This window comes from Hyperoodon ampullatus (genome assembly GCF_949752795.1).
Source record: "Hyperoodon ampullatus genome assembly, chromosome: 16".
NCBI classification, from domain to species: domain Eukaryota; kingdom Metazoa; phylum Chordata; class Mammalia; order Artiodactyla; family Ziphiidae; genus Hyperoodon; species Hyperoodon ampullatus.
The window spans coordinates 67,286,268-67,299,852 of NC_136929.1; the positions used below are offsets into that span (position 1 = coordinate 67,286,268).

Sequence of the window (13,585 nt, forward strand, 5' to 3'; positions counted from 1 at the left end):
TATCTTTTGATTCCAAGTATTTTATTATCTGCATAATGATGTCATGTTATGGTTATTTAAAATATGTATATCCCCATTTTCTTAGTTTGATTTTTATCACTGGTTTCTTGTTTAATCACACTGTGGGTGAGAAGTCATCTATATGATAATAATTTATTTAAATTTATGGAGTCAATTTTTATGGCCTCATTTGAATAGTTTTGTCTGTTCTTGAGGAGAACGTATATCCTAATCAAGCCAATGGATTTTTTTGGTTCAAATTTATACTTTGGGGCTTCCCTGGTGGTGCAGTGGTTGAGAGTCCGCCTGCCGATGCAGGGGACACGGGTTCGTGCCCCAGTCCGGGAGGATCCCGCATGCCATGGAGCAGCTGGGCCCGTGAGCCATGGCCGCTGAGCCTGCGCGTCCGGAGCCTGTGCTCCGCAACGGGAGAGGCCACAGCAGTGAGAGGCACACGTACCTCAGAAAAAAAAAAAAAAAAAAAAAAAATTTATACTTTGTGATGGCTCTTTTAAAAAGAATACGTTAAAACCTCTAAACTATTTTGATTTATCTTTCAAATCTAGTCGGTTTTGCTTTCGATACCTCATCTATGCTGTTGAGCATATATAAATATGACATTGTTTTACCTTCCTGGTTGAATTATACTTTTTTCATTACATGATGCCCCTCTTTAGCTTCATTAAATTTTTTCCCTTAAAGTTTAGTTTGGTCTACTTAAATATTGGTCTGCCAGCTTTTTTTTTTTTTTTTTTTTTTTTTTGCGGTACACGGGCCTCTCACTGTTGTGGCCTCTCCCGTTGTGGAGCACAGGCTCCGGACGCACAGGCTCAGCGGCCATGGCTCATGGGCCCAGCCACTCTGCGGCATGCGGGATCCTCCCGGACTGGGGCACGAACCCGTGTCCCCTGCATCAGCAGGCGGACTCTCAACCACTGCGTCACCAGGGAAGCCCTGCCAGGTTTTATTATTCAGTTTTTAAAATACGTAATACTTTTACCTGGGTAAAAAATAATGATGACATAAACAGATACAGAGAGGTTTGAAACCCAACTCATACCCTTTCCTCCTCATTCACACTGCCCCCTGCCCCAATAACAAGTAAACTTTGTTTTAGTTTCTTATTTCCCTATCAGCTTCTCCCCCAACACATGCTTTTAAACAGATTTTATTTTTTAGAGTAGTTTTAGGTGCACAGCAAAATTGAGCAGAAAGTACAAAGATTACCCATATTCCCCTGGGTGGCCCCATGTATGCCATGTATGTATGGCCTCTCCCCACTATCAACACCCTCCAACAGAGAGGTACATTTGTTACAACTGCCTATCAGCTCCACTCCTCCCCAGTTTTATTGAGATGTAATTGACATATAACAACACAGCATTAGTTTAAGGTGTACAACATAATGCTTTGATACATGTATATACTGCAAAATAATTACCACAAGTTTAGTTAACACCATCACCTTACATAGTTGCAAAATTTTCTTTCTTGTGATGAAAATGTTTAAGATCTATTCTCTTAGCAACTCTTAAATACTACACAATACAGTATTGTTAACTACAGTCACCATGCTGTATACTTCAGCTCCAGACCTCATTTATCTTACAGCTGGAAGCTTGTACCATTTGACCACATCCACTCATTTCTCCCAGTCTCTACCCTGCAGATTATGGGAAACCCCCATCTGTTCTCTGTTTCTATGAGTTTGGTTTCTACAGATTCCGCACATAAGTGAGATGATATCGTATTTGTCTTTGTCTGATTTATTTCATTTAGTATAGAGCCCTCAAGGTCCATCTAAGCTGTGGCATATGACAGGATTCCTTCTTTGTTATGGCTGGATATTATTCCATTTTATATATAGAAACAGAGAAAACTACAATCTAAGTATCTACATTTTCTTTATCCATTCGTCTGTCAATGAACAATTAGGTTGTTTCCATGTCCTGGCTATTTGTAAATAATGCTGTAATGAACATGGGGGTACAGAAATCTCTTTGAGATAGTGATTTCAATTCCTTCGGATATAGTCCCAGAAGTGACAATGTTGGATTATATAGTAGTTCTATTTTTAATTTTTTGAGGGATCTCCATAGTGTTTTCCATAGTGGGTGCACCAATTTATATTCATACCAACAGTGCACATGGATTCCCTTTTCTTTATATCCTCACTGTTATCTCTTTTCTTTTTGATAACAGCCAATCTAACAGGTATGAGGTGATATCTCATTGTGGCTTAGACTTGCATTAGTTATGCTGAGCATGTTTTCATGTGCCTGTTGTATGTCTTCCTTGGAAAATGTCTATTCAGATCCTCTGCCCATTTTTTTTTTTTTTTTTTTTTTTTGCGGTACGCGGGCCCCTCACTGTTGTGGCCCCTCCCGCTGCAGAGCACAGGCTCCGGACGCGCAAGCTCAGCGGCCATGGCTCACGGGCCCAGCCGCTCCGCGGCACGTGGGATCCTCCCAGACCAGGGCACGAACCCACGTCCCCTGCATTGGCAGGCGGACTCCCAACCACTGCGCCACCAGGGAAGCCCTCTGCCCATTTTTTAATTGGATTGCTTGTTTGTTACTAAGTTGTATGAAGTCTTTATATGTTTTATATATTAATAGCTTATCAGAGAAATGATTTGCAAATATTTTCTCCCATTCAGTAGGTTGCTTTTTCATATGTTGACTTTCCTTTGCTGTGCAGAAACTTTTTAGATTGATATAATCACTTGTTTATTTTTGCTTTTGTTGTCAAATCCAAAATATCATTGCCAAGAATGATGTCAAGGAGCTTACCCCCTGTTTTCAGGTGCTATGTTCAAGTCTTTAATCCATTTTGAGTTAATTTTTATCTAATATGTAAGCTAGAGTTCCAGTTTCCTTCTTTTGCATGTGGCTGTCCAGTTTTCCCAACATCATTTATTGAAGAGATTATTCTTCCTCACTGTATATCTTGGCTCCTTTGTCATAAAGTGTTGGCCATATATGTGTGGGTGTACTTCTGGGCTATTTTATTCCATCGATTTATGTGTCTGTTTTTATGCTAAGATCACACTGTTTTGAATACTGTAAATTTGGATTATAATCTAAAATCAGGAAGTGTGATGTCTCCATCTTTGTTCTTTCTCAAGATTGCTTTGGCTATTCAGGGTCTTTTGTGGTTCCATACACATTTTAGAATTATTTGTTCTATTTCTGTGAAAAATACCGTTGGCATTTTGATAGCAATTGCATTAAATATGTAGATCACTTTGGATAGAATGGACATAACAATATTGATTCTTCCTATCCATGAGCATGGTATATCTTTCCATTTGTTTGTGTCTTCTTCATTTTTTTTCACCAATGTCTTACAGTTTTCAGTATAAAGATCTTTCTACCTCCTTGGTTAAATTTATTCCTAGGTATTGATATTTTATTCTATGAAATCTTTCATTCTTTCTCTATATCCTTAATCTTCTTTCCTATTTATCATCTTTGTCTCTTGATGATGCTTTTACATAGTTTCTTCATTTCTTCTAGTTCACCAATTCTTTCTTAATTTCTGTATAAACTGTTTAACATGCCCATGGAGCTGTTAATTTCAGTTAGTGCCTTTTCATTTCCAGAAGTTACTTCTGATTATTTGTTTAAAAGCTGAATGGTTAGTTTCAATATGATCTTGTTTCTTAAGAATTATAACTTCTATTATGTCTGATCTTCATTTTTGACATATGAGAATTTCCCTTACTTTTGTGTACCCAGCTATACATCTGAAAGGAATTTTGCTATATTTTACCCAACATTTCTAAGTTCTTAGTAGTACAAAGTGTTTCAGGATATCTTGTTTTACCCATTGTTTTTCTTCTCCAATTATTCTTATTAGTCACATGTTAAGTCTCCTTTGCCGTTATATAGTTTCTCATTTTATGTTTTTGGTCCATGCTTTGAGATCTTCCAGTTCACTAATTTGGGTGAATAGGGAAAAATAATGATATACAGAGGCAGAATGTCACCTTTGGTGCTCTACTTGAATCTCAGATGCACTTTTTAAAGGTAAAATTCAAAGATTCCATGATAGCTTCCACACTAGTTCTATTTCATTGAGTACATAATTTGATGATTCTCTCTTATCTCCTGTCTCTGGTTGCTATGCCCCTTCAACTGAGTTGTTATCTTCCATTTTCACACTGTTGCACTTAGATCTCCCTACTATGAATTTTAAATGATGAGATCCCTGCAGGTGTTGTAAGGCAAAGATCCCTCTAAGTGCATTGATCTGTAGTACAAAACTTAGCATGCTGTAACTCCTGAAGCCAGCATTCTAGCACTCCAATATCCTTACACTCCCACAAGTTCAAGGACAGGGAAAATTCATCCCATCAATTCAGGTACCTCTTGGCATTCTGGTGGTAACTTAAATAGAAGCCAATGTTAATATTCCTTGGAAGACAGAGGAGAGGAGAGAGAATGGGAGGCAGAGATATCTGAGATCAAAACATCTCTTAAAATTTGCTGCTTTTTAGTCTTTACCTTAGGTTGCTAACATAGTTCTTCAGCTGTTTGTCATTCCCATGGGAGAGAAAAAATCCCTCACGAGTTGCCATTTTTCTCTACTGGTACCCCAACAGAACATCAAGACTCATCTGTACACACAAGAGCCAACATTTTGGCAGAAGAGAGCCAAATAGCTTGGAGTTGAGAGTAGATGAGGAGGAAGCTTTCTTTTTGAACTGCTGTATCCCCAGAATCCACACCACTACTTTTTACTAACAGACAACTGGCTCTGCCAGATAAACTGGACTAATTTCAGCTAGTCCAAAAAAGAAAGACGCTATTAGGTTAAACAACTGTCAACATGTAACAGGCCTGTAACAAACAACTAATAGCATGTTGATTCATTTAACTACCAACAGTGCCTTTTAAATTTATTTATTTATTTATTTTATTTTTGGCTGCATTGCATACTCGTTGGTGCACGCAGGCTTTCTCTAGTTGTGGCGAGCGGGGGCTACTCTTCATTGCTGTGCGCAGGCTTCTCATTGTGGTCGCTTCTCTTGTTGTGGAGCACGGGCTCTAGGTGTGCGGGCTTCAGTAGTTGTGGCACGTGGGCTCAGTAGTTGTGGCTCACGGATTCTAGAGTGCAGGATCAGTAGTTGTGGCACACAGGCTTAGTTGCTCCACCGCATGTGGGATCTTCCCAGACCAGGGCTCGAACCTGTGTCCACTGCACTGGCAGGCAGATTCTTAAGTACTACGCCACCAGGGAAGCCCAACAGTGCCTTTTAGAGTGTGATTATCTTGGAGAATTCATCCAGAAGTTACATTGTTCGAAGTTAAGACATTAAACAAACGTACTTGGTTGAGAAATTTTTATTTCCACAGTAAACATTAAATAGTATGTGCTTTAAAATTTTTAGAAGCTAAAATTATTATAGCTTTAGTATGGTATAGCATTGGGCATTTTGATCATCTGTTTGAACCATTTGTTAAGAATTCTGTCCTGTGAATAACTGTAATTAAGCCACCTCCATTAAGGAGGTTTGGCTTTCTATTCAAGCATATATCAAAGGTAGGGTTTCTCAACTTTATATGTCTTTTTATTTTGGAAAATGTTAAGATTTACAGAAAAGTTGAAAAGATAGTACAGAGAGTTCCCATATATAATTCACCCAGCTTTCCCATATGTTAACATCTTACCTTATCATGGTACATATGTCAAAACTAAGAATCAACATAAGTACATTATTATTAATTAAGCTACAAACTTTATTTAGATTTCACCATGACCTTTTTTTCTGTTCAGGATCCAATCCAGAATACCACTTTACATTTAGACTTCTCTGGTTTGTAGCAGTTTCCCATCCCTTGTTTTTCATGCCTTTTAACAGTTTTGAGGAGTATTGGTTAAGTATTGTGTAGACCGTCTTTCAATTTCGGGGTGTATGATGCTTTCTCACGATTAGACTGAGGTTATTTATGTTTTAGAAGAGTATCACAGAGATGAAGTGCCCTTCTCATCATATTACATCAGGGAATACATGATATCAACATGACTGGTGATGTTAACCTTATTCAATAGTGAAAAAGAGTCATGTTTTGCTATTCTTTGGAAGTTAGCCAGTATGTCCATCCCTCACTCAAGGAGAGGGGATTTAAGTTCCATCTTCGGGAGGTGGGAATAGCTGCATATATTATTTAGAACAGACTTCTCAATATTTGTGATAGATGTCAAGCCTATCTCCAGTTCAGCTGACAATTAAAGTCTATGGATTATCTCCCAACCTGTATCCTAGGTACTTACAAAAATTATAAACTCAGTGTTAGAAGAGACTACCCCACCCAGACTTCAGATTAGCTTCATCCATGAACCCAATTCAGATTCACTATCAAATGACTCCTCCATACACAAATGAGATGCTGACTTTGGGTGATATCTCATGTTTCAACAGTTTTAAAGACGATTCTCTTAGGTTTTTGTTTTTGTTTTTGTTTTCCAACAGAATAAAACATTTATTGTCTTCTGAAATGAAATGAAGCCTGTGATTTGGCTGCAATTCTGGAGGGCTTTCCTGGGCTCAAGGCATCCTCTCATTCCAGGACTCAGGCTAAAACAGCAGCCTTTCTTTTGCCTGCTGTTCTCATGGAAGAAGAATGAAAGTAAAGGAAGTGAGCACATTCAAAGTTTCTGCTCACAAGTGGCAAATATAGTGTTCGTCCACATTCTAGTGACCCACTCCAGTCCTGTGTCCAGCATGTCAGTGGGGGAGCCTGGGAAACACTCCAAGTCAGGTGGCAAGGGCTGCTGATGAATGATCTTCATCACTTATTGTGTGGGAGGGAGCAGGTGGTGAGCATGAATGGGAGCTAGGGCAGGACCACACGTGCAGACTCCTCTTTCAAGGAACTGGACATTTAAAGAAGTGGAGATGGTGGGACTTCCCCAGTGGTCCAGTGGTTAAGTTCATCTTCCAATGCAGCAGGGTGCGGGTTCAACCCCTGGTCAAGGAGATAAGATCCCATATGCCTTGCAGCCAAAAAACCCAAAACATAAAACAGAAGCAATGTTGTAACAAATTCAATAAAAACTTTAAAAATAGTCCACATCAAAAAAAATAAAATAAAATAAAGAAGTGGAGATGTGGTTAGTTGTGAGGGTGAACCATAGATCAAGTTTGAAGTTTTTTAATGGAGGACACTTTTCTGCATAGAAGTTGGAGAAGACACAGAGAGAATATGATAAAATAACTTAATTCTTTTAGCCTACATTCTTTGAGAAGTTACTTGGTGTGGCCATTTTACATCATCTTATCAGTCTTCAAAAGCTTCATGAGGCAGGTACTATTATTATTTTTGTTTTACCAACGAGGAGAGTGAGGCCGATATTATATAACTTGCTTAGTCACAGAGTAAGTGGAGTTGTACTTCACCCTAGTAGATGGACTGTAGTCTTTCCTTATTACTTATTTACTATATAAAGATGGTAGAAACATGTTCTTCTCCTCCCCTTCTCCCGCCACATCCAAGAAATCCAATACACATGTAGGTGGTACTTTGCATGTCCTGGGATAGATGGCAAATGCTTGAGATCATTGAAAGGCACGGGGTGAGCTCATCCTGCTCTCATGGATATTTTGCCCTCCTAACTGACCCCAGGTGTGCTAAAAGTGTTGGGCAGCTTCACAATGAATGCACTGGGCTTTTGGTAAGGCTTTCTGCATCTCTGCTAGATGTGGTCAAAGCAACCAGAACTCCCGGCGACTGCATCCAGATGTTGCCTTTAGTCAGTCTTGGAGCTCGTCAGCTCGTCCAGATGAATGTTTCCGTTCCACCAAGGAAAAGCGTATGTTGGCAGCCAGTGCCAAGCAGGGAGAAACAGGGAGGATCCCCAAAACGAACAGTTTGAGCAGCTGTTGGGAATGTCCCCCCAAACCCCCTCCCGGGGCCAGTGGGCCACGAGCAGTGGGCTCCTCGCAGCCATCCTGGCATGACGTCATGGCGGTGGCCTTCTCTTAGGTTTTTAGGTATATAATCAAACTACCTATAAACAATGACATCTATTTCCTGCTACTGATTGTGTGTTTTATTTGTTTCAAATCTTGAATAATAATTACTAGTAATGATTAAGTTATAGTAGAAACATCTGATTGCTATTTGAATACTGCTAGTGTTTCATTTTTATATTTGGTGTCAGCTATTTATGATACCTTATCATAATGAAGAAATATTCTACCTTTATCAAAACTGCACATTAAATTGTACCTCTTACATTTTTGTTAACTATTTAAATTAACGTAGAGCAATATACTGTGACCTCTTTACATCTATTACATCATTTATCCTTAAAACTCAATGAGGGAAGCAGTATGATTTCACTCATTTATAGGGTTAAAAACTGAGACTCAAAGATGTTTCTAAACCACTCAGAAAACATGTGGCTAAGCTAGGATCCAAACCTAGGCAGCCCAACTTAAGCCGATGAACTACTTGTATTTTATTAACCAGTTATCTGTATTAACCATCAAGCTGTACATGCTTTCTTTCTTTTTTTTTTTTTTTTGCGGTACGTGGGCCTCTCACTGTTGTGGCCTCTCCCGTTGAGGAGCACAGGCTCCGGAAGCGCAGGCTCAGCGGCCATGGCTCACGGGCCTAGCCACTCCGCGACATGTGGGATCTTCCCAGACCGGGGCACGAACCCGTGTCCCCTGCATCAGCAGGCAGACTCCCAACCACTGTGCCACCAGGGGAGCCCCATGCTTTCTTTTAAGTGTTATTTTTTGACTACTAAATTTAACTTCATAGTCACATTGATAGGAATCATTTGAACTGTGTAGGTAAGTAGTTAAACTAAAACTTAATTTCAGTGTTAGCCTTAGTCCTTTTGCTCCATCATTGCTCCAATAAATAACTCCTCATTTCAACTAATCGGTCATTGATTTTACTTAATCCAACTCCATTAATAATATAAATACTGAAAATTCTTCCAAGATTTTAAAGGTGCTTTTTATATTTAATATTTGTAGTTTTTCAAACAATTTTTTGTTGAAAAACTGTTTCGATATGTAACATTCACATGATTAAAATATTTACATGATCTACATCCACCTTCGTTTCTACCAATGCCCCATTAGAAGCCACTGTTCTTGGTTTCTTATTTCTTATGAATTCTACTAGACTTTCTCACTGCAAACATAAGTATTATATCCTCATATTCTCTTCTTTATACAAAAATAGCATCTAATACATACCCATCTATACTATTTTTATAATCTTTTAACAATATAGTTGTGATATCTGTATACATAGAGTTATCTCATTGGTTTTGTTTATAACTGCATAGTACTCTATTTAATAAATGAACTATAACTTATTTTTTAACAAATCCTCTATTAATAGAAATTTAAGATTTCTTGTAACATTTACTATTGTAAACAAAGCAACAATGAATAACTCTGAATAGCCATCATTTCACATATGTGCAAGCAATGAACTACTGGGTTAAAAAGTATATGTATTCGTAATTTTGATGGACATTGATCAAAATTAATAAATTGCACTACACATGGGGTTACACTAATTTATGTTCCAGTTAGCAATGTTCCAGTTAAGTGAGATGCTTGCTGTTTCCACAACCTTGCTAACAGAGATGGATGCTGAATTTTGATATTTCTATCCATCTAATGTGTGAAAAATGATGTCTTACTTTAGTTTTAGATTATATTTCCCTTATTACAAGTAGAAATCAGCTCTTTTCATATGTTTATGTGCCACGTGTAATTTCCCTCTACAAGCTGTTCATTTATATCCTTGCCTATTTTTCTACTGGGTTGTCTTATCAATTTCTAGGGAAAGCTATGAAAGTTATCATGTAAAATCCTTTTAATTTCCTGTTTCTATATTAATTATGAAAATTATCATTTATTTTGTACATTCATATTTTTGCCCTTTCTTGAGTTGCTTAATGGTGATGTATCCATTTCTGTCATGATTTTTAAAAATCAGATTTTTAAATGATTGTCTTCTAAATCATTAATTCCTACTTTCCTATTTATTATTTCCATTTATTCTGTTATTCTTTATCTAACTTTTACATTTTAATTCTTTTTTTCTTTATTTCTTTTCTATTGGTCTACAGCTATGATAATCCTCTAAGCACTTCTTTAGCTGTCTCCCACAGGTTTTCTGAAGTTGTTTTCTAAAAATTCTGCAATTTTAGTGTGCATTTCTCTGTGACACAAGAATTGTTTAATACATTTTAAATGTCTAGGTAGAAGAAACTTTGGTTTCTGGTTTTGTTCCTATTTTCTAATTTTATTGCATGTTAACAAGAGAATCTTGCCTGTTTTGTCCCTATGTTTTGGAATTTTTCTTTGATGCCTACTATACCCTGTCAAATTTTCATACATGTTCCATGAGCACTTGAAGTTATATTCTTTATCAATATGGTACCAACTTCAAGCTATATTAATCAGATTTACCTTATTATTTAGATTACTCTGTCTTTTGCCTTTTTATGGACTGGGGTGAATTAAAATTTGTTTTAATGTTTTAAATTATTAGTGATTATTTCTCCTGTAATTTCTGTTTCATGAAAGTTTCAACTTTTAATGTTATAAAGTATCTTTGTTTATATTGTTTACTGCTTTTTTGGCTTGAATTCTAATTTGTCCAATATTAAGATCATGATTACTGCTTTTTTTTTCATTTGTATTTATGTAGTATAGTTTTACTCATCCTTTTATTTTCAGTACTTTTACATTTATTTTATAGCAGATATGTTTGGTGTTAGATATGTCACATTTTGTTATGCTTCCTGAATTTTATGGATTTTTTTAAAACTTCCATTACATCTATTGTTCTCAGTTTTAATCATACAGTTTTTTCAATATTTTGTCAGCATTACAGTTTTAACTGCTTATCTTTGTAACTCTAAAGGAATAAGAAGTCCTCTATGTGTTTAGGAAGTGTATTTCCCTACTCTGAGCAAGGATAAAATCAGCATATTTACTCAAATTTTCCTCTCTTAAGCCATCCAATTTTATTCAATAGGCCTGCATTTCTAATTTGTCAGCTTACATGGATATCCTTTGACTCTCTGAACTTTGTCTACTTGCCTCCTTTCCCTAGTCCTTTCTCAATTCATTATAACGGTAGCATTTCTACCTTATTAGGGCATACAAAAAGGGAATTCCAGTCTGTTACTCTAATTCAAACACTTGTCTTAGTCTTAGTTTTACTGTTAAATTAATTCAGTGTTCACCAGTAGTACTTGGCTGTAGTCTGTCCAGTCAATCCTAATTGGCTGAACTTAATCCCCCAGCAATTTTCTCAAGAATTATTCAGAAAAACAGTTCCTTATACGGTTAAAAATTGTTTGGCAGCACCCTTTTCATTTAAAGGATATTTTGGCTTCCATTTTCTTCACTTGAGTATCTACATTTTCTATATTGAAAGTTGTCATAGAGAAGTCTAAGGCCAGACAATTTTTTTCCTTTAATTTGTGCACTGCTGAAAAAAGAACTTTTTTTTACTTATATTTAAATCCAATAGTATACTTTCATACTAACCATTTCAGGAAAATTTTTCCTGGTACACAGTGTGCCCTTTTAATACTGATGGCAAAATCTATATTAGGACCTGACTGAATTATAGCTTTAAATATTTGTTTAGTTACATTGTCTGCTTTTCCTATTTGGAAACTCCATTTATGCCATTTTTGGAATTTCTGCGCCTTCTGTATCAATCATTTTCTCTTTAATCCTTCTGAACTCTCATATATTCATCCACACACATTATTTGCTTTGTTTTCATTTTTATCTTCTGTGTATCTTACTATGCTATCCACAGAGTTTCTCTTCCTTGAGTGTCTTCCAATTCCATTTTTGTGTGATAGATTTTTCCACCAATTTTTTTCAAAATTTTCTTAGCTCACGATTCAACATTTCAGTGATATTCTACCAGTTCTTTCAACTTCTTGAAACTCTGTTTAGTAGCTGCCCTTTCTCAGAAGCAATTCATTTATTTCTTACTTTTTTAACTTATGGTAAAGTTTTTAATCAAACTTATTGTGTACTCCATAGCAGTATTTTCCAGTGACTGTTCTTCATGTACTGGTTAGTTTTGTTTATCTTTTCCACATTTCTATATTTTAAAATGTGTTTTCTTGACAATTTTTAAGAAGTTGCATATAGGGTTAGAATCCTTTATTAATTATTCCCAGTCAATTTCCTTTACTTAACCAAAGTTAAATGAGTGATCATTATCTCTTCTTGTTAATGGTGCATACGCTCTCACTCCCAGTATTCTATCACCTAGTACACTTATAGTTCCTCAGATGCACATTACTCTTTCCTACAATCCTGATTTTGTTGAACTACTCCATATATATATATAGATAGACAGATAGATAGATATAGATATAGATATAGATATCTCTGTTCTCTCTTACTTAACCACTGATTTGGTACCAAAATGAAAATAATATCTACTCTTCTAGACTATTTAGAATGTTAGAGATGTTTTATCTGAATGTTGTGCAGTTTTCATCAGTGTTATCGATAAACTCTTGGTAAATCAAAATACCAAAAAAATTTAGCAATTCTAAAGTTCTGAGAGGAACCCCACCTATCATTACTAAACGGTAGTACTACTTTCTTGGGTTCATTTGTATAGAAAATGGATTTATACAAGACTTCATGCACAGGACAATACAGTATGGAAAACACTCATTATATCAGCAGGTGATTTTTAAAAGCATCTAAATTCTGGACTTTGGGTGAAAAAAGAGATATTATAGGATTTTCAAATCACAATAAGCCTCAGTGTTAGAAAAGAATACAGACAGACAAATACTGACTCAGCATGTGAGCAAAAGAGCAGCTCTCAGGGAGACCTCAACTTCCCTGTGTCAAGAAAGTTTTCTTTGAAATCATATCCCTATGTGTTTTATTTTATTTGATGAAATATTTTATTATATCCTTAAAAGAACAGTATTTTCTTTCCAGTAGGCCAATAGGAATTAACCATATTACTTAAATGTGATTTTGTTCTATAAACTACTATTAAAAAACCATTCTTTCATAAAATATTTTTACAACTTTTACCACAAGAAGTTATTATTTTCCATTGTAAGATCATTCCAGTCAAATTCATGTGTTACAAACCTAGTAGAAATACAGTTTCAGTAGACATTTCTACAATTCATTGTGAAAAACATCAACTTACTTGTGACCTAAATGCTTCAGAAAGTATCCCAGAACCTTCAGAGCTTGAACCCAAATACTTTCACTTTTAGAGGCCAATAATTTGTAGATTACCCTAAAATATATAGAAATAAATGATATTTAGAGTACTTATGAATATTAAAATTATAAGCACTGTATACTTTACAAATAAACTATAAATATATAAAACATAAAAGACCTCTCAGGTTTTTAAATTCTTTGAAAAAGTTGGAAATAAGCACATTAATTTTCTTTAAATTTGGACTTCAAATACATCCTAAAAAGGACAGTGTGATTGGTTGTTCAAAGTATTTCCTCCCAGCACACTAAACAACACTTTCAATTTTAAGATCCATGTTTAGTTAAGCCACATTTCTTCTTCTATTT

The 13,585-nt window shown here is 36.0% G+C and overlaps 1 protein-coding gene across 3 annotated transcripts in view; it reads right to left on the reverse strand.

Moving 5' to 3' along the window:
- NBEA (neurobeachin) overlaps nucleotides 1-13,585 on the reverse strand; it is a gene marked incomplete at both ends in the record, with an annotated part of 605,261 nt that overhangs the window by 455,330 nt on the left and 136,346 nt on the right. For all 3 annotated transcript variants that reach the window (XM_079722002.1, XM_079722001.1, XM_079722000.1), the window contains one exon: nucleotides 13,200-13,292. In XM_079722002.1, coding sequence (XP_079578128.1) covers nucleotides 13,200-13,292 — 93 coding nt within the window. The remainder of the gene's footprint in view (nucleotides 1-13,199; nucleotides 13,293-13,585) is intronic.